Source organism: Melospiza georgiana, chromosome Z (assembly GCF_028018845.1).
Source record: "Melospiza georgiana isolate bMelGeo1 chromosome Z, bMelGeo1.pri, whole genome shotgun sequence".
Classification (NCBI taxonomy): domain Eukaryota; kingdom Metazoa; phylum Chordata; class Aves; order Passeriformes; family Passerellidae; genus Melospiza; species Melospiza georgiana.
In genome coordinates this window covers 42,377,509-42,398,296 of record NC_080465.1, presented here as the reverse complement: position 1 = coordinate 42,398,296, position 20,788 = coordinate 42,377,509, and the positions used below count along the sequence as shown (strand labels likewise).

Here is a 20,788-nt window from a genome sequence, read left to right as displayed (position 1 = left end):
CAGTGGATAAGGGAAGGGTTACAGATGTTATTTATCTGGTCTTCTATAAAGCCTTTGACACAGTCCCTCACAATATCCTTCTCTCTAAATTGGAGAGAAGGATTTTATGGGTGGATTGTTAGGTGGATGAGGATTGGCTTGATAGTTGCATCCAGACTGCAGAGTCAATGGCTCAGAGTCCCAGTGTACATCAGTGACAGGTGATGTCCCTCAGGGGCCTGTACTGGGACCAGTGTGATTTAATATCTTCATTAATGTCACAGATGAGGGGACCAAGTGCACCAAGCTGAATGCACCTGATGCCATCCAGAGGCACATGGACAAGCTCTAGAAGAGGGCCCGTGGGAATCCCATGAGGTTTAACAAGGTCATGTGCAAGGTGCTGCCCGTGGGTCAGAGCAGGCCTGGTACCAGCACAGGCCGGGCATGAACAGATCCCAGCAGCCCTGCCCAGAAGGAATTGAGGGTGCTGGTGGCTGAGAGGCTGGACATGCCCCAGCCATGGGCACTGCCAGCCCAGAGAGCCACACGTGTCCTGGGCTGCATCCAGAGCAGGGTGGGCAGCAGGGCAGGGAGGGGATTCTGCCCCTCTGCTCTGCTCTGCTGAGACCCCACCTGCAGGGCTGCATCAGCTGTGGGCTCCCAGCACAGCAAGGACAGGGACCTGCTGGAGGGAGTCCAGAGGAGGCCACTCAGAGATCAGAGGGATAGAACACCTCTCCTCTCACGAAAGGCTGAGACAACTGGACTTCTTCAGCCTGGAAAGGGGAAGTCTTAGGGGTGATCTAATTTTGGCCTTCCAGTACCTGAAGGGAGCCTACAAGAAAGATGGAGAGAGATTTTTTACAAGAGCATGCAATGGCAGAATAAGGGACATGGATTCAAACTGAGAGTAGGTTTAGTTTAGGTATTAGGAAGGAAATCTTTACTGTGAGGGTGGTGAGACACCAAAACAGGTTGCCCAAGGAAGTCGTGCATGCCCCATCCCCAGAAGTATTCAAGGCCAGGCTGGATGGAGCTCCGGGCAGCTTGGTCTAGTGAAAGGTGTTCCTGCCTACAGTAGAAGGGATGGAACTACATGACATTTAAGGTCCCTTCAAACTCAGGCCATTCTATGATTTTAGGATTATGGGATGTGATGTTTCTGACATTGGATGGTGATACCAACACTGCCAGCACTTCAGCACAGCTTGGAAAGCCCACAGTGGTTTGCATGAGGCTGGAGCAGGGATGCAGTGACCAAGAACCCTCCAGTCAGAGACCTGAGTCAGGGTTGCTTCATGTCATGGAGTAGCCATCAGTATTTCTGTCTGTTTTCCTTGGAATTAAGTGAAGCATTCCCACAATCCCCACTTTTCCATAAACACAGCCCTGCAGGGGTGGATACACTCACCTGAGTCTGACCAGTCTGCCAAAGACATCCATCTGTTCATGAGTCAGTCACAAAAACAGGGCTTCCAAAATGAAAAGAGGGAGATTCCGAGGCATGCTGTGGTATTCACCCCCTTCAGCCACAGAAGTTAACTGCAGAGATGCTGAATAATCAAGACACTTGACTTTGGATGCATGACTGTGAGATTAAGAGCCACAATTTTTCAGGAATTTCAGGAAAGATTTCAGGAATGTAGCTGGATCAATTAGGTTTCATCATTAATTGAGCGCTGGAGGAGGAACAGTTTACTCTTGTTACGGGCAGGTGCCACTCCCAGAAAACATACCAATCAGACCTTGCTCTCAAAGCTGGGACACAGCTCTGGTCCTCTACTGTACTTGTGCTTCCCGGAGTTCTTCAAGGCTGACAGTCCTCTCCTGGAAATGCCTGGAAAAAATAAATCTATATTTTTGTATCCTTGCCTTCACGGGTCAGCAGGACACCTGACCAAAAATCTGAAAGAGGGAAGGTACCAGTAAGTGTACTTCTGAAACCGATTCTGTGTGGAGGGAAAACCAACCTAGAGAAACCAAATTTTTGCTCATAATAGTTCATGGTTTTTCAGCAACATGTATTCAAAATTTTCATTTCCAGAAAACTGCACAAGACTTAGGAAGTTTAATCAGTATGTTAAAAGACCTCTTCAGAAAAAATACAATATAAGAACTCTTTGCCAACTCTTTGAATGCATTTATTTATGTTTGGATTTGTGTAAGGAAGACTCATGCTATAAATTTTCATTAAAAACATGTCATTAGAAATAAATAGTACATTTATAGTCATAAGTAAAACAGTAGTTTTTATGCACACGAATGTTGGCTTCCTCTTACAAAACAGGAATTGTATTTCACCACACTTTTTTGTTTATTTGTTTATACTTGATATAAAAGGATAAAGCTGCTGCATGAAGTTTATATTTATTGTGGGTTTAATATATCCCCATACTAGTTTTTTTGTCTATTTTCCTAATAATATTGATACAGGAAAAATATCCCTCTATTCTTGCTATTGATTTTCAGTATGGTAAATGAGCTTAAACATTGCAGAAAGAACATAATGATAATAACAAAGATTAATACATTTGTTGCTTTCTCCTGCTTGCTGATGGGAATGACTGATTTGTATGAGAAAATAATTATGCTTACAGAAAGGCTTGACACCACCAGCTACTTAAAGGAAAAAAATACATCATTATAGAACTTTATTTTCATTAGCTATGTGAAGATGCATGTCCTGGTTTCTCAGATACTAGGAAAGCAGAATTCCTCAATGCTGTTCTCCTTTCTTGTTTCGGTTTCCTGCAGATCCAGCTGATGATACTCAAATGTCACACGGTTGATGTGTTTGCCACTGGAGACCATCCGCAGCACAGTGTTGTCACAGCCAATCTTCATCTGGGCTGTTTAGGGAAAAGAGATATAAAGGGGCTATAAAGACGCATTTATATGAGAGAAAGTGAGGGAAAAGAGATATATAATGATGGGAATTATGAAGCACCAATACATGCAGTTTTGGAAATAAAGCAAATTCATGTGTCATGATGACCTGCTGGTGATGGTATTGCTGATTAACTTTTGTGCTTGTGAGTTTTGCTTTACAATGCTTGGTTATTTAATCAAGTATCCTTCCCTCCTCCAAAGGCTACTCCATATCTGTGGGCTGCTGTTAGATACCATGAGTGACGGGTAAGGGTAATGGCACTCTGTCCTGGAGTTAGCCAAAATTAGCAACATCAAAATGTTTCCCATTAGAAGGATGAGTGGATTTGTATGTAAGGACATTCTTCACAGGAAGAAGGGCATTTGAGAGTCCCATCAAGACAAACTCTAATGGTAGTGCCCAGCACATGGTCCTTCCCCTCTGAGGGAAATTGAGTGTCACTAACTGCTGCTTTAGGCAAGCCATTTGAGTGGAGGCTTGGCAAAGCCTTTTTGTTTGGGGAGCTTGGGGGAACTTCCTCACTTCAGATCAGGAGCTGCTGAGATGGATTTCCACTTCCTTCATACCACCAGGAAAACACATTTTAATCTCATTCCAGTGCTCAGGATTATCATTCAACAGCAGTGTTTACCAGTTAATTCTTCGAAAAGTGCCTGGACTGTTCAGAAAAGTGCCTGGACTGTGTAGTGTGATGAAAGGCAAGGGAGACCACAAGGGCCAGGCACGTTCCTGCCCTGCAGCTCTGTGGAAATGCTGCTTCTCCAGTGCCCTGTCGGTACTGCTGAGATATGGCAGGTGTGCCGCAGGGGTTAGTCTGTCATATCACTGCCACACTTTGCAGTCTGCTATTGAATGTTGGGGAAACTGGAAGTTCTTATTTTTATGGGGAGAAAGAAGGCACTGGACCAGCATGATAATGAAACAGGTTCAGAGCTCCAGCAAGTTCAAAATATAGAATGGGAGCTCTGAGGCTTTTGGGGTATGTGTTACACCAGCAGCAGAAAAGCTCTTAACTGAAAATGTAACAATCTGTCTTCATTTGTTGTGAATTTCCAGACCTTTTTATGTGCTGACATTCTAATATTTATTTTTGTCATAGGACAAGAATTTTTAAAATATGTCTAATTCAGCCTTGTCATAATGATTACTAAAGGGGCAAATGAAGGTGGTCATGGGTGTGCTGTAACACATAGCCAAACCACAGGCTTCAGCTCTCATGTTCTGCTAAATGTGAAATTCACCCTCTACCAGGAAGTCCAGATGTGTGGGGGGATCTCTGAATGTCTTATTATGGTTAATTATTTTATTATGTGGAGGTAATTGGAAGAAGTTCTTACCAGACCCATGAAAGGAATGGCAGAGGTCAGCTAGTGGAAACATCTTGGATGGGTCTAAGCCAGCTCCTCCAAGAAGCTCTACAAAATCTCCCACTCCTGCACAGCTTGCAGATGGTTTCTTAAAAAGGCAGAGGCCAAAAGTTATTTACCATTCATCTTCAAAATGTAGCAGTTCTGCAGACACTATTGAAACTAACAATAGCTTTTAGAAATCTCCTGTGCTCAAAGCTGTGTGAAATCAGTTTCTCATCCTGAGCAGTACTACCTTGATTTTATATTAGTAAGTTGGTTTTCTTAAGGCATTCCAAAGAAAGACCTAAGTAGACTCTGAAAATTACTGACAAGTAGAAAAGATGTTGATTCAACTGCTTCTAATGCAGATAGGCAATCTGGTTCTGGGTGCTTAAACACATAATCAAATTAATGCAGGCATGGGCTGTATGTATACCTATATTCAGCTGGCAGGCAGCAACTTCAGTTCCACTATACCATACTCACTCCTAAAAAAGTGCTAAAATGCACCATTGTGGCAAAGTTCAATTAAGGTGGAAATTAACAAAAAGAGTATTTTTTTCTGAGAGCAATGGCTTACTATATATTAAACCCACAATTTTCCTGAAATTAATGCTGTTTGCCAAAAATCTTTTGCATAGACACCTTGAGTACCTTTGGGCTGTCACCCCTATGCTGCTATTTAAGTGTCTGGTTTCTTTACCTTCCTTTCCTGTTGTCCTTTTCTGGTCACCACTGAATAAGTCAACTAATTCACTTGCTCATCTCTCAAAACCTAGCTTGTTCAGACACTGGCAATCTCCTTGAAGAGCTCAGGCTGTCAGACTCACTGCCAGGAGAAAAAAAATTTCCTTGCTCTATTCTTCTGAATATTTTGTAATTGACACCTTCTTACAGCATCCAGGCACAGGTATCACCAATAGCTCCTGTCTTCTTCTGTTGGTTTGTCATCAAACACCAAATACCCCAGATCAGACCAGAGAATGCTCAGCATATGGAGCAGGCAATCATTTGTGAGCACATTTGCACTTTGTCTGTGATAACACCTCGCTATCTAGTGGCTCCATTCTCTCTTCAGAGCATTTTCTGCTTTCATCAATTTAAATACAGACAGACAGCTCTCGGAGAGAGCGCTCCTTTCCTTATAATGAAATCCTTATCCTTTGCTATGGCAAACAATCGTTACATTCATTAATGGTGCTTTGCATGATCTGGGTGCCATTGCAACATTACAGAGACAATAGTGACAGAGACAGCCCCAGCTCTCCTCTCTGGGAGAAACCAGAGCCCTCATTGTGCACACAAGAGGTCCAGAATTCCCATGCCTTAGCAGCCAGCATCACAGCCTATCCCTGCTTCACCCCTTCCTGCTTCTGTGCCCACAAAAATTGCACATGCTAATATTTTCTTAGGAAATAAAGTTCTCACCTTTAAAAAGAGACCATTTAAATGTCCCAGGATAAGATCAGATATTTTTATCACCACTGGGTAGATTATGGAGAAGCTGCAGTTTCTGTGCTGGTGAGGAATGACCATGGTAAACCTTCCTGAGGGGGTCTGAGAGATGACATTGCAAGCTGGGACGTGGGAAAAGGTACAAGAGTTACTTGTCCGGTCATCATTGCATGTAGCAAAACTACATCATTACGCTACCAAAAAAGCAGAGATATAGTTTAATTACTGTGAGTTACAACCAAAGGCTGAAAAAAAAAATTGTGGTATTTTCTGAGGTTCTTGCATAGCATTTGTTCCTTAAAAATTCCGTCCCCCTTTTTTTACTATATAGCATGAGGTCTGACAGAACCTGAGGGTGAAGCAGTCATTAGAAGAGCTCACACCTGAAATCTGTACATCAGGGGCTCATGCTGTCAAGGGCTCATACAGTTTGTCAGTTTCAAGGAGGCTAAACATGGATGGAGGGAGGAATTGTATTTAGTTTTGACAGCTTATTGCCTGATATTGCCAGCGACTCCCTAAATCCTGTTCTGCTCCTCTGAACTGGAGTTCCTTAGGCTGCAAAATGTCTCATTGAAATGGGAGCATGATTTTATCTTTAAGTTCAAACTTAAGAGTTCATGTAAAGGAGTAATTTCTACGTGAGCAACCCGAGGGATCCTTGGCATAGCTCTGGAGTCCTGCAGTTGCTGCAGCAGGACAGTGACACCAGCCACCTCCAGCAGCTGAATACAATAATCACATCTGTGGGCATGAAGCCACACCAGAGTGGGGACCTAGCTTGCGGGCCCAAGTCTGAATAACTTGGAGTGAAGATGTAGCAGACATACTGTCACTGCTTTTCGGTTTAGGGGGGGGCTTTTTATTTCTTTTTTTGTGTTTTTATTTGGGGTTTTTTTCCCCTTTTCTTGTTTTTTCTTGGGAGTTCGTTTGTTGTTTGGGTGGGGGTTTTTTGTTTGTTTGATTTTTGGTTTTTCTTTTGTTTGTTCTGCTTTTGTTTTGTTTGGTCACTTCGAGTAATTAGGAGATAAATCAGACTGGCCTGAACAATAATTGTTAAATGTCCTGTCCTCTTTGGAAAACATAATTCAAGTGAGGAACATGTTACCCAGTCAAGTTGTGGGTGCCTCACTGCTGGAAAAGTTCACAACCAGGTTGGATGAGGCCCTGGATAACCTGGTCTAGCATGTGGCATTCCTGGCCATGGTGAGGGGGGTTGAAACAAGATGATCTTTATGATCTCTTTCAACCCAAGCTATTCTATGATTCTGTGACAATTTGTGCCTTGCCAGCTCAGAGGCTTAGGCAAAGAACTTGCAGGTAGATCTCTGTGATCATATATCTCTCATAGCTACCATATAACCATTCAATACACTGATTTTACTGTTGACCTGTCTCAAATATTTTTTTCCTCATTGTTCATCCAGATCTAGAAAATGCTGAGATTGAAGTTACTCGATTAATACTATTTGTTCTAGCTAAATGTGTTGGAACATGCCAATATTAGATTGGGAGGGATCTTATTTGAAAGAAAGAGCCTTATGGTCTTGCATATTGAAGCCTGTGTGACCTCTTAAGGTCTTTTGTTTTCTTGGGACACACACTGAGGCTGAGCCAAGCCTGCAGGCATGCAGGTGCACATGGCTCCACCACAGCCGTGTCAGTGTGGATAACCATAGTGAGAAAACTCAGGGCAAACCAACACGTTCTCTTGGCTTCCTGCCCCAAATTCAAGCCCCCTTGGTGGAATGAAATGCAGACTTACGGAAGAGGTTGCTGCTTTTCTTGACTGTGACAGTAAATCCATTGCCTGGTAGCTGAATCCTGAAGAAGATCATTGCCACATTCTGTGACGATCTGATGCTCCTCTGAATATTCCCACTTTCACAGAAGTCTACGTATCTTTGAGAAGTGGTGAGAGGATGGTCCAAGGAACTGGGAAATTTCTCTCCCTTGAGTATCCATCCATCAAACACCTACAGAGGTCCAATAATATAAAACTAGGTTTTGTTTAATACTCCGTTAGCAGAGAGCAGAAACGTGAAGTATAACAGACGCTCTTTTCTTTTGACACCAAATAACCTGTTCAAAGCCACAAACTGAAAACAAAAATTGGCTGTATTTATTGATTTCCTAATATTTGACTAATTATTCATGCTTCAATGGATGTTTAGGAAAGGGATACATGTAACTTTTTTTTTTATCTCCCTCAGGTGAAAACTTTTGTTACCCACTTCTTTACTTCTTTTTTTTTCACATTCTTTTTTTTTCTTTGCAATTGCATTGTTACTATGAGGAGTTTTTGACCAGCTTGATTTAGATGCTTTACAGCTTGTCATTAATAGTCCCAGTGGTCATGCAGAGATATTGGAATACAGAAACCTTTAGGGAGGAATTATTGTCAGAGTTATTGCTCTCACTTGTGTCAGCTATTTTACCTCATCCTAACCACTAGAAAACAAGACAAATCCTGCATTATTTGTTTGAACCTTAAGCATCAACTTCTATAAATCTTTCCTTCATAACAAAAAAGCAACAATTTTCCCTCACCATCTTCAGATCAGAAGCAGAAATACGTATTAGTTCTAGCATAGATAAGCAGCTGCCTGCCTTGCTGCTTCAATTCCCTCCTAGGCTGCTCTCACATGGCAATTCCTTGAACACTTCAGTCAATATTCCCAAAATTCAAGGACCAGGTTCAGCTGTCGCTTCAGTCAGTAATTCTGATGTGAGACTTCCTGATGAAAAAACATCAGGATCTGTCTCTGGATTTGCCAGAACTGTAAGTTTCTGGAGTAATGGGATGCAGGTACTCAAATTACATGAGAGAAAAGCTGCCTCTATATATATAGAGAGGGAGCAATATAATAGAGAAGTTTGGGACACCATTACCAAAGAAAGGAAAGCTCAATAAAACATAAAAGATATCTTGGCATTTTTCTAGCCTCCATGAGTGACCATGAGTGCAGGTACAAAAGCCTTAGCCCCACAAGAGACTGAAATCAGCCTCCCCGCAGACACGTGGGGAGAGATCTCAGCCACGATATGGAATGGAAGGACAGAATTCTGAGCAGGAGACAAGGAAAGGGCTGAAGGGCAGCTTTCCTCCTTCACCCTGTTCCTGGACCTCAGCTTGCCACTAGATGGGTTGTGGTCTGTTCTGTGCCTTGCCAGTTCAGCACAAAGGGAAAGGTGCAAGGCGAAGGGAGCCAGGGACCATCGAGCCTCCCCTTCTGCCCTTGACAGAGTTCAGATCTTGGTGAAAGCTCCTGCCTGCCAGAGAAATGTGCTGGTAAAGTTTTTTAACTCTGGAATATAAATGGTTCTGAGTCATGAGCTTCTTTCTGTTCAGAGCCAATATCCTGAAAAGTTCTAGCAGGGAATTTCTAAAGAAAACCTGCAATGATCCACTCACTATTAATCTGATGCTAAGTGACCTGAGAGCAGAGGTCCCAGAGCAGTAACAACGATCCAGAGATCTGTATCATTATCTGCTGGGCTCATCTGATTCACAGTGCAATGAGTAAATCCTACTGCCCAAGTTTCAGCTGTCCACCTGGGTATGGACACACCATACAGGCACTTCTGGAATAGTTCAGAAGAGCCAGTACTGTAGGCTGGAGAGGGATCCTCATTGTGCTTCTGGCTTTGCTTTAGAGGAGTGGTGATGGGGGGGACACAGAGTGCCTCAGGGAGGGGAAAGAGCCATCCCAGGGGAGGTTGCTTTGCCTGTTTTTTACACACAAACACACACAAGACACAGATGTGAACATGCGCTCGCCTGCTCCTTGCACACACAGCAAACACCTCACAAGCCAGAGCAGAGCAGAGACTTGCAGCTTCTTACCTTCAGGAAGTCCCCGCCTTGGCAGTCGATGTTTACAAAGTCGTAGTGAATTGTGATGAGCTCCTCGGGCTCCCCGATGAAGAAGGTTGCGCAGTGCAGCTGTGGCTGGTCTGCGGTGAAGGTGAACTGCCCCTCTATACTCAGCATGTCAATGCACCCTGGAGAAGCAGGGACAAAGGGCTGCTGGCTCTGCCTGCTCTGGAGGAAGACTCCGTGCCAGCTCCCACTGTGCAGGGAAGGAGGGGGACAGGAGAGACCCCCCCGCACTGGGATCCGGCTGGCAGTGAGGACAGGGAGAGCCAGCTGAAGCAATTAGGAGCCTGCTGAGCATCAGAGGATGAATAGTAACTGGCAGGTGTGAGCACAAACGTGTGGTGGGGGGAATGAGGGGGGATGGTGTGTCAGTGCATCTCTGAGCAGAAAACTCTGTGTGTACAAGTGCACAAGTGTACAAACACTCTATTCTTTCAGATTTCTCTCCAGTCACAGCTGCTACACCTGCCCCACCCCTTGGCAATGTGATTCTGCCTAGGGACACGGGTAGGAAATCCCCATCTGACTCCAGTTATTTGGGACCATTAACTACGAACCCCAACCCTCCGCCTTAAACCACAGGTTTCTGCATGTTTAATGCTCTGTCCTTCTTCTCTCTAGTCTTGCAAAAAGCTCCTGCAGCTCTGTTACTCCCAATTAGCCCCTTTCCTTCCCTGAGGTACCCACAGGATTCTCTACCTGTCAGTAGTCCCTACCAGAGCACCAAAGACACTCACGGAGCGACCGCCGGTAGATCTGTCCTGCTGACAGCTCTCGTTTCAGATCCTCACTGAGTAGTAGGAAGGGGTCATCTTCACCAGCATCCCTCACCTGGTTAAACATGGAGGGCAAAAGGAGTCTGGGGCAAAGTGAAATGCAGCTGTCTCCCAGCACCTCTCAAGAACAGGCACAGCATATTATGTCCCCCCTCAAGAAACAGCGCAGCTCCAGAAGAGGTCAGGCTGAAAGCTGCCAACCTGCAGTAGAGGGGAAATAAACTTGGGATCTAAGAGCTGAGCCCAGCAGCTAAGTGCATTGAGAGTTTCTTAAATCCTCAGCAAAATTGCTGAGCATAAATTAATAGAGGGGTAGTAGAGAATACATGGGACTGTTGCATTAATGTTACCCAGGCGTAAGTTTAATGCAGGAGAAGTAGGAATAGGAAAGGGAGAGGGAATAAAGCACAATGCTTGAAAGGTGGGAGCACAAGTTAGAAGAGAGCAGCTAAAAGCACAGTGAGATGTTTAATCACTAGCCCTATTGCTCACCTCCAGGTATCTGGTTTCTCCTTTGGAAGCTGCCAGGAAGATGAGAACGAGGTGGCATTGAAACTGGAAAGCAGACGGCATGCTGACACCTCCTCTGGCGGCCGTCCCCCGTGGCCAGGTTTCTCCGGGTCTGTGCCGGTATGCAGAAGCCGCTGGGGTGTCTTGGAGCGACTCTTTTTATAGAGCTGTTGGGAGGGGAGGCACTTGGTCCCCGTACTGATAGGGTAACCCATGGTAACTGAATTCCTCTCGCAGTGACACAGTACGTGGGCATGACAAGGGTCCAAATTACAGCCACAAATTTTCAAGACGGTTGAATTCCCCTCTCTGGCAGATGTCTTTCCTCCTAATCTGTCTGGTGGAATAGCTGAAAACCTCTGGGGGAGAGAGCCCATCCCTGTGCATATATACAGGGCACTCATACACTGTGTTTGTTTCCAGTTATTCCAAAGCAAAGCAATGAGGAGCATCCCTGCCTCCTCCTGGGGCAGTCCCGGGGTATTTCAGATGTGCAGGGCTTTCTGCCTACCTTGTGCTGCTCTGTGACATGCAGCTCTCTGCAGTGCCTGTGCCTGTGCCAGGTGCTTCCTGCTGGCCAGGCCTGGGTGGGCACCCCTGTGTCCCAGGCAGGATTGCAGCCTGTGCCTGCATCCCTCCAGGGCTCTGCAGCAAGCACACAGGCAAAACCAGACAGCTCTTCCCACTGAAAAAGCTCTCATACAGAAATTATGAAAACTTGGGCTTCCCAAGGGCATATTCATTACAAAACTCCTGATACCACTTCAGCCTTGATCCCCAAGTGAAACCTGAGAAGACATTTAAAAGTTGAGCCTGTGAGTGAAAATTCATAACTCTGCAGAATACTAAAAATCTGGAACTCAGCAGAGGTATTAGATGTAGGGTATATATCTGAAACCTATTTAAGTTCCTTGGGAATTACAAGTTTTGTTGGAAAAATGAAGGGCTTAGTCCCAGTCTGTGTTAGAGGATGGCTGGAACATTAATCAGGATGGTGAGAGGTGCCTTGGAGACCATGAGGACCAGAAGGGGCTGCAGAGGAGCCCAGCCTTACTTTCTTTTTTTTTTATTGCTCACTCTCTAAAGAGATTGGTACGGTTAAAATTATAGCTTGACCCCTCTAATTCCAAATTCTGGCTTCAGTGTCCCAGTTTGCCCTGCCAGTCCACAGCCTATACCTCAGACACTCGTGTTGAGGAATATTCTGTGCAGGGAGCTGGGTGTGCAGCTGCAGTGAGAGCTGCAGATGGAGGTCTGGGGGGGCAGGAGTCTGAGCCCAAAGTAAGAGGCTGTGAACTGCCAACCTTTTGAATTCCAGAAGGCCTAGGGACCTGTGGTGCCAGCCAGGTGACCAGACAGTACAGCAAGAGTTGAAGACTCAGCTGGAAGACCACAGACCTTCATATCCATAGACTGTGAGGATAGAAAGCCCAGGCATTCCTTTGTTCAGGGTCCCTCTCTGGAGGTACCAGCTCAAGGTTTCTATTCTGCTGCTACACCATTATAAAATTACCTAAAAGAGACAGAGGTCTGAGGGTCTGCTGTGGGAAACCTGGGTTTGAACTGGTGAGGAAAGATAGCCTGCCTGCGTGTGGGATGTGTAGGGAGTTGAGTGGGGACCCATCCGCTCCCTGGAGCTGCCTGCTATGAAGGAGCTTGGATCCCAGCAGTTAAAGGCTCTCATGGTGGGTGTGACTGCCTGAGTGCCTCCTGAATGGTCAGACTGGGACATTATCTTGCTGTGAGTCCTTGAAGATTGTCAGTGAAGGACAGCGTGTTTGATTGTGCGTCAATTTGTTACTGAAGATTTCAGATTTCAGATTTCAGAATTCAACTCCAAAAATCAGTGAAGGACACATGGCACTGCAGCTAAAATATTATGACTCTGTTAAGCCAGATATGAGGTAATCTGCTCAGAATGAAACATACAGCAGTGATGTCACCATAGTTTAAACTTTTGCCTATGAACAGCTAAAATTTAGGCTTAGCACAACATTCACCGGTGGAAGAAAAGCAGGAAGCTCCACAGTCTGTAGGACACCATGGCAGATGAAGTGAGGGTACTGTCCTTCTCCAATAAACAAGGTGGTGGGAGGGACAATAGGTGCCATCTCCATATCTGCTGTAATTTATTGCTCACACAGGGCCTAAGGTGACTTTGAAATTCCTGTGAAACACCTTGGAGCCTGTTATGAATACACAGATATTCTGTGCAAAAGCTGAACTCAGGTACCCTTTGCTGTTGATGTGGAACTTAATTTTAACAAAAGTGCCAAGATATTTTTTCCCCTCACTTTTCAGCTCTGGGCTCAGCAGGAGCTGTTGAAGCACAATGACATCCTGACCAGCCTCATCACAAAGCCCCCCCAGTGCCTGGAGTAACTCTCTGTGTCTTCAAAGACAGGGCTGTCCTCAGCCCTCAGTCTCATATGCCTTCTTTTGTGCGGACCTAATGCTTGGGGAAAGCAAGTGTTTGGGACGGAGTAGGGAACCACACTCAAAGAGATGCAGCTGCTGCTGCTGCCTGGGGCTCTGCTGCCTCAGGTGGAGCTCAAAGAGATCCCCAAAAGGAACCACTCAAGGGGGAAAGAGGGGGTTCATCTCCTAGCCCTGTATCCCAGCTGCCAGAAGGTGAGAGAGGATGTGAGGCCATCTTCTCAATCAACTCTGCTGCCTCCTCACTGTATCACAAGTCCCCTCTACCCTCCCTTTGTGTCCTGCAGCACTGCTTTTGTTAAAAGTCACTTGCAGAAGCTGAGATTTTCAGGAGATGAGAATGTGACTAACAAAGCAAAGAAAAATCTCTTTGAATTGGGTTCAAAACACCCCTGCAGCATTTCAGAAGGGAAAAGCACCTTCAATGTGATAGAAACCCTTGGTGAATGAGGAGAGTGTCATTTTTCTTTCATGGAGTTGAGTCATGATAACACTCTGAAGGACAAATTTTTTTGTTAATATCAAATTGTTTAGCGCAGTAAAATGCCTTTCCAGTGACACCCTGTCACAGGCTAAACAATCCAGCTGATTAGCACCTTGGTCTGCTAACAGCTGTGGGTTATCCTGGGAGCAGCCCCTTTCCCCGGCAGAAATGACGGAAAGCCACGGTGCTGGTTAGAGCCTGGGCTGAGTGCAGGGCATCGCTCACTCTGCTCTGCTGCAGCTCGAGATGGTATTGTTTAGGCACCCCAGCCTTTGCAGAGCCTCGGGCTGTTAAAGCAGGGCTCATGGGTGGGCTTTTCAGGAATATGCTTTGGAGGACCTGCCTTCCCCACTTGTGCTCAAAGTTTGTCGGTGTCTTGTCAGATATTATAGAAAAGAAGAAATCCCAGCTATAGTAAGAAGTGGAGAAAATAAAGCTGAATAAAGACACTAGTGAAACAAACTCCATTTACCCTCTCCCACAGTGATCAAATCATGCTTTGTCCTACAGTAGAGATGGTAAATGCAGCTTCTTCTCATAGAAAGTGACAGGAAGAATACACATGAAGTGCTCAGTAGTGAGATTTCTTAGTGAGAAGTTCTTGAGCTACAGACAATCCTTAGGGATCCTTCCCTGTAGCAAAGAGGGGCCAGGTGTTGTGAACCTTTTTGGCTCTCAAAAAGGGTCCCGTGGGTGCCCATCTCTTCTTACACCTCAGCTGCAACCTGACTGACTTCATGCACAAGCAGCTCGAGCAGACCAAACCCCTCACAAGCATCAGGGTCTTAAACATGAGTCAATATTTTCTGTCTAGACACAGTTCCAAGCAAGCTTCATCCCACAGGGATCAGCCTGGCTGCTGCATGTCCCATGAGGGCTCCTCTGCTTCTCTGTGACTGGTGATTACTTGAACTGAAAGGAGCAGCAGTGAGACTGCAGTACAACTGCTCCCGGAAAGAGGATCAGTCCTGTCTCAGGCACTCTGTCCTCAGCTGTTCATGCTGATTTCTCTCTACTGCTCAGCGCAGGCTGAAGAGATGCCATGTGGGGTCATGCACAGTGTGAGACATCTGACAGGGCTATAAACTTCATATCGTGTCTGTCAGCTGCTAAACATTGTGCTGAGCTACACTTATTTCCCTTATGCTTTTTCCCACTCTAATTGAGAACTCATTCAGGGGTTAGCTTTTCATTTCCCTCATGGTGTCTGTGAGATGTAGTACTAGTCATTCCTGTCTTGTTATCATGTGGCTGCAGGTCTCGTACCAATATCAGTGTCTTTGAAGACCAGGAGACTGCTACACATCACTTCTAGTTTATTACACATGTTCAACTGTTTGTGAAACCTTCAGTATATTGTTTCTGTACAACAGGATCAGTTAGCCCAGATTAAAGTGAGAAAGAAATCTAGTGTCTCTATAGTGTCACAACTGCTACAGTGAAGGCTAAATTTTTTGTCCCATCTTTGCTAAATCCCAATTAGTCACTGCTTTGAAATAACACCATAGAAAAGAAAATGAGGGGAAGACTGTACAGCAATTCACAGTCCTGAAAGCCATTAGGAAACCACATCTTTGATACAGACATGTACAAGATTTCACTTCAAACTCTGTCTGAGACAAAGACAAATGTGCAAGAAATTCCTGTTCCTGGCTCAGAGGACTATGGACATACAATAGAAAAGATAGAATTCAGCATGGCTAAAGTAAATTGGCCCTGTCAATGGTTTGAAGATATGTCCTTTTTGCAAGAACCCAATCAGAGTTGCAATAACAGCTGAAGGAGAACATTTCCAGCAGCAGGAACACAAAGTCTGAGATCACATTCTGTGCTTCAATCCTTTACTCTTGTCTTTGTTTCAATATCAAGCAGGTGTTCCAACAGTCCATGATCCAGCCTCAGCCCAGGACTCCTCCCTCTGTAATCAGTCCACATCTCCATAAATCAGAAATCACTGATTTCTCTCACTACCTGTCTGCCTCAGCTTTGTGATGGGTATGCCAAGCCTCTTCCAAATCTCACCACATATCTCTCTGTAACATCACTTCTATTACTTCTCTCTGTGTGTCTAAATTTGCTTTAAATAGAGTTGAACTTTCCATAAGGTGAAGGAAGAGAGGCTTGTTAACTTTGGGCAGTTTGACACAAGAGATGGTGTGATTTGTCACATTAAGTGGCTCACAGGGACGACAAACGCGTGTGATTTATGAACTGAAAGTCTATCAGCATCATGCAGGCTTGATGATAAGTGTTGCATTAACTCCATTTATGGCATTGGCTAAAAGCAAAGACTGTGAAACTTGCAATTTAACGGGTTACAAATAATCACGCAAACATTATATTCAGACACAGATTACCCTGAGGGCGGTTATCACTACCAGCTCTGCCTGTGAGTCAACCAGCATCTACACAAAACAGCCAGGGCCAAGAAGTGGGAGAAAAGTTTTTTCTCAGGAAGGAGAGAAGAGATATGAGAATGGGTGACTGGCAAATGCACATGCCATTGCTCTGGTGCCGTTACTGGATGTTTCTTGAGCTGTTCAATTTTAGCGTGGACTTTCCTCCTCTGTGGATCCTTTAAACAAAATCTCTGCCCTCAAGGGTTGCTGCAAGAAGGCCTCACCACCAGAACTGCACACAGGTGTCAGCATGGCCCCTAGGCAGCCTCTCTGAGCCCATCATATTTGCCTTTGCCAGCTGCAGCAGCTACTCTTATCAGTACCAGTGCCCCTGCAGAAGAACAGTCTGCTTTCCAAAACGTGACACAGTTACTGCATCTAGACTTTGTTTGGAAGTGTAACCCTCACAGCCCAGGTCACATCCTGTTCTAGATCTCCTTTCCCACAGCTGCAACTTTCTCCCAGTGATCCTCCCCAAAGCAACAGACCCTGTTCCTTCTCTCCCAAATTTTCTGTTCAGCTTGGGGCTACTAGAACATTTATCACTTTGTTTTCAATGCTGAGCCAGTTTATTACACAGAATATTATCTCAGATGTGTTGAGAAATCCCTGTATTTTCACATATCATGTTTCAAAATTTGTTTAATCTCTGAAATACCTTTGAAAAGGCACCACTTCCTAAGTGATATTTTAAGATGCTTTGGGTTTTTTATCCAAGGACAAGAATTTCTTAGCTGAAGTGACTCTCCCTGAGGAGGATAATTCTCATCCAGAAAAAACTGTAATTCAACACAATTCTGGTAGTGTTAGACATCACAGTAATGGACCCAACTTCAGAAACACTGTGAACTGTTACACAATTCAGGCAGTCAGTATGAGTCAGATAAGAGAAGTCAGCATACCAAACATAATAGTATATTTATCCTTTCAACTGCTCCCTCTGCGCAGTCCTTTGTTTTTCATGTATGTGATTCCTTACCAGTCATCCCCAGTACTGTGCAGTTGGCAGTGCCAATTTGATCAGTTAGGCTCCAAATGCTTTTAGGTGAAAGTACAGGAATATCTTGTGTTAGTGTAGAAATCACATATGTTGAAGGACCTTGGCTCACCTGGTCGGCATTTTTCCACCTCCTGATGTCTAAAGGCAACTTCACCTTTGCTAGCAATGTTACAGAGCATCTTTAGCTCAAGAGCAGTAATGGGCTTTTCCATTTCAAATATTAACTATTCTCCTTCTTGCAATACTACTCCTAGGGCACCAAAAATGACCAAAAAACCTCCTCCTCTGAGAGATAAGTTTTTCCTAAAACTGCAGCATTCAGTCATTAGCGCAAGGGCAAACCAGTTTTGGTTTCATCTACCAAAGGCATCAATAGTGCAATGGGATGGAACTCTCCAGCCCTGTGTCTCATCCAGACACATCACTCAGCCACAGGGATCTGTTTGCTACTGCCCCTTGATGTCCCCAGCCAGAGCTGAGGAATTTACATCTTTCTGCAGAAATGTCAACTTCTCGCCATTTTTCTACTCCAAGAAAACAATCTTGAGTAGGGTTCCAGGTGGTTCAGTTGCTTTTCTGCCCTTTATAACTTGTTCTACACACAGATCTTTTTCCTGTAGTGCTTTATTCTGTAGTGCTTTCCTGAGTTCATGCAACTACTGGGAATGTAAAATCAAAGCTGTATGTGGAGTTTTAAGGCAGAGTCCATTGACAGATATTTGAAAGCTATACTATAATGATTGCTCTGCACCCCTTGCAGTCAAAAGGGACTTGAGAGGGCAGTTTGGGATTTAAAGCAAATGTGTGACAGGAACATTTTCCACTGATTTTCCCCCAAAGACTTGGGTTCTGAGCAGCTACTTCTTCTGTCCTCCTCTTTGCTGTCTTGTTGCAATATTTGCAGTTTTATAGACATGTCCTTATTTAGCCAACCAGCTTACAGAAACACAACTTTCCATTGAAGGCTAATTTAGAGTCTCAAGCACATGTTCTCAGCTGCTGCAAAATTATGCCACTGAGTGCAATAGGCTCTGTCATTTTACATCAGCTGAGAATCTGCTTGCAAGGGCAAAATAAGTGGATGCAGCTGTAGTTCTCTTCCTTGGGAGTTGCCCCTTATATACAACTGATAGCAGGTGGCTGAGAGCTGGTATTTAAAAATGACAAGTTTTTTGGTTTTTCTTTTTTTTAAAATACTTTTGCTGAAGTTCATTCATGTGCTCTCTTTGATGGCTGCCCGCTCTATAGCCCACCATCCTCCAACTCAAAGGAAAGGATGTGGACACAATTAATTTAGAAAATGGATTTCCAGATCATAAATTAAACATTCTCTCTCATGACATATCATGTGGCAGAAGAAAGATCAAATCAAAAATGTTACCCCTTTTTTCTTCAAATAATACAGTGCTATTCAACAGATGTAATTATCCCTAAAGGCACATGCAATAATTGATGGCTTGTCAATCAAAGCCCTTATTAGACATGCACATGATGTCACGCCACAGTATAAATCTTAATCTAAATCTAAATCTTCCTGCCAGTCAAAAACCTTTATATAGATTAATCTGATTTCAGATACAAGTTTTGTGTGCGACCTTTTACCCAACATTTTCAAGGCTGTGATCAGAGAGGAACTGGATCTTTTATGTGTGCTGTTGAGCTCGTATGATGGACTCTAGGCTGTCCCTGAGAGTTTTTTCTCCTGGCCCTGCCCTGCTTTATGCTCTAGCATGGAGCCTGCAAAAGGGGTCTGCTTTGGGTGGCTGAGGAACCTGGGGTGGACCTGCACTGCTACATTGGTGGACAGCAATTAATAACATTGCTAGCTACTGGAAACATCATCTGTTTTGCTGGGGTCTCCTGGGGTCACTTCTTTTTCCCTTCTCACAATGCCAGGCAACTTTGTCTCTCATCTTCACAGGGAGAAAAGTGTTGTGGAAGATTGTTATCTCATTGCATTTGACGACTTCCATGATCCTTGGGATTATTCTCCTACTGCACTTCCACGCCTTCCTTTGAAAGGTGGTGCCCTCCTACTGGACCGAGCTGGTAATCACAGCTTGGCGGCACAGCTCCATTACAAACTCCTTGTCTTCATGGTGGTGTCATGCGCAGCTCTTTGGGATTGGTAGCTGGATAACAAATCTGAAGAAGTTATCAATTTACCAGCAGGTAATGCATCAAGCTTTTTGTTGCCAGTTGCACAGGCACTTCAAATCTCTTTTGAATGGAAATAAAAGCAAATGGCAGAGGCTGAGGCTTTCAAGATAGTGGAATTTGTCTTCTGCAAATCTGCTCTTTAGATGTCAAGCAAAGCAATTTCACAATATAGAGAAAAGATCTTGTCTGGCACCGTTCTACTTTTATTGGGTTTTGATGTAACTTGAAAATATTAGGCCATGTTTTGGTGTTCAATTTTCTATAGGTTTTTAAGACAGCCTGATATAACAAATGGAAAAAATGTCTGTAGTTAGACATCATTCCTAATGCTGAGGCACTCTGGAGAAAGCCACACAGCAAGCTTGATCTGCATGTAAAACTTCGAAGTACTCCCTAGATCCATGAACTACAGAAAGACTTGAAGTCAGCAGGAAAATGTCAGTAAACAATGAGAAAAAAATCCTGCCTTCAGGTTTGAAGGAGAGTGTGAAGACCCAAAAATGTTCACATCTGCAGGACATCATGCTCATAGTGAGGTTGGCCTTGTATGCACCCTCTTGCATAGCCAGTGGCAGTGGTTTCAATGCTGTTTTCCTTCTTTAAGAGTGCTTACAGAATAGAGGATTGCTCACAGTTTTTTTTTCTGGCTCAGAGGCAATTAAAAACTTTCAGGTGATCCTCATATATCTTTCTTAAAAGCGATGTCTACTGGAGCAACTAATGTTCTAATGGAACGTTAGTTGGCTCCTGTGTGAGAGGAGTGAGAGAGGGCCATGGGTGCCGTGGGTCAGCCCACAGGTAGCCCAGGAATAGGATGGCTAGTCTTACCCCAGGGCCCCGTATTGTGTGAAGGCTTTGTGAGTGTTAGCTTTTGAATGTGTTTTGTGCATTTTCTTACTTTTCTGCTTGGTTTCCCGTCTTTGTACAAAAAGGTTTCTTCTGACAGAAAAGATAAAGTTTAACATTTGTCCTTGTAGTTAAAACAGCAACAAAGAAACACCTAACAAGACAAGCTAAAACCAGTGATTTATGAGGTTTTATGAAAATTTGTTGGAAAAAAGATCATTTGAGTCATTCTCCTCTGACTCTCCCACAGCTCATCTGCAAGTAAGCCCCTTCCACAGAGCAGTTAGGATGCACACAATCCCTAGCAAGTCCAGCTGATGAGATGGCTCCTCTGGCCCTCTGCACTGCAGCAGTGACTCTTGCTGCCTGACTCCAGGGCAAATTGCTGCTGCTAGCTGTGACCCAGCATAATGCTGCTACGCACATGGGCTGCTACATGTACAAGGGTTCATCAGGGCTGGGCTTCTTTCTGGAGCTTCTTTCCAGAAAGATTTTTCTTCAATATTTTTAGAGAATGAAGTGGTTTTTACTGGGATAACTGTACTCCTTTCAGCTTGGAGTTGAAGATTTAAACAGGTCTTCTTTCACTTCCCCTTGGACAACAGGGAAAGGCAGAGTGGC

General features: G+C 44.3%; 1 protein-coding gene across 1 annotated transcript; it reads right to left on the bottom strand.

Moving 5' to 3' along the window:
* Positions 1-2,099: 2,099 nt before the first annotated feature.
* On the bottom strand, positions 2,100-10,980 carry CRHBP (corticotropin releasing hormone binding protein). The gene is made up of 7 exons (XM_058043835.1): positions 10,825-10,980; positions 10,294-10,387; positions 9,524-9,681; positions 7,442-7,652; positions 5,650-5,798; positions 4,210-4,327; positions 2,100-2,831 (listed from the first exon to the last, which is right to left on the bottom strand). The coding sequence occupies exons 1-7, from the start codon at positions 10,903-10,905 to the stop codon at positions 2,674-2,676; spliced, it is 969 nt and encodes a 322-aa protein (XP_057899818.1). The 5' UTR covers positions 10,906-10,980; the 3' UTR covers positions 2,100-2,673.
* Positions 10,981-20,788: the final 9,808 nt, after the last annotated feature.

Bases quoted from the DNA above. Each gene is read 5' to 3' on its own strand.
- CRHBP (XM_058043835.1), bottom strand. From the start codon at position 10,905: ATGCCGTCTGCTTTCCAGTTTCAATGCCACCTCGTTCTCATCTTCCTG. The intron at 7,653-9,523 runs GTAAGAAGCTGC...GGACCTCTGTAG, and splicing joins AAGGCGGGGACTTCCTGAAG to GTGTTTGATGGATGGATACT. The intron at 4,328-5,649 runs GTGAGAACTTTA...TGCCTTTTTAAG, and splicing joins TAAATGGTCTCTTTTTAAAG to AAACCATCTGCAAGCTGTGC.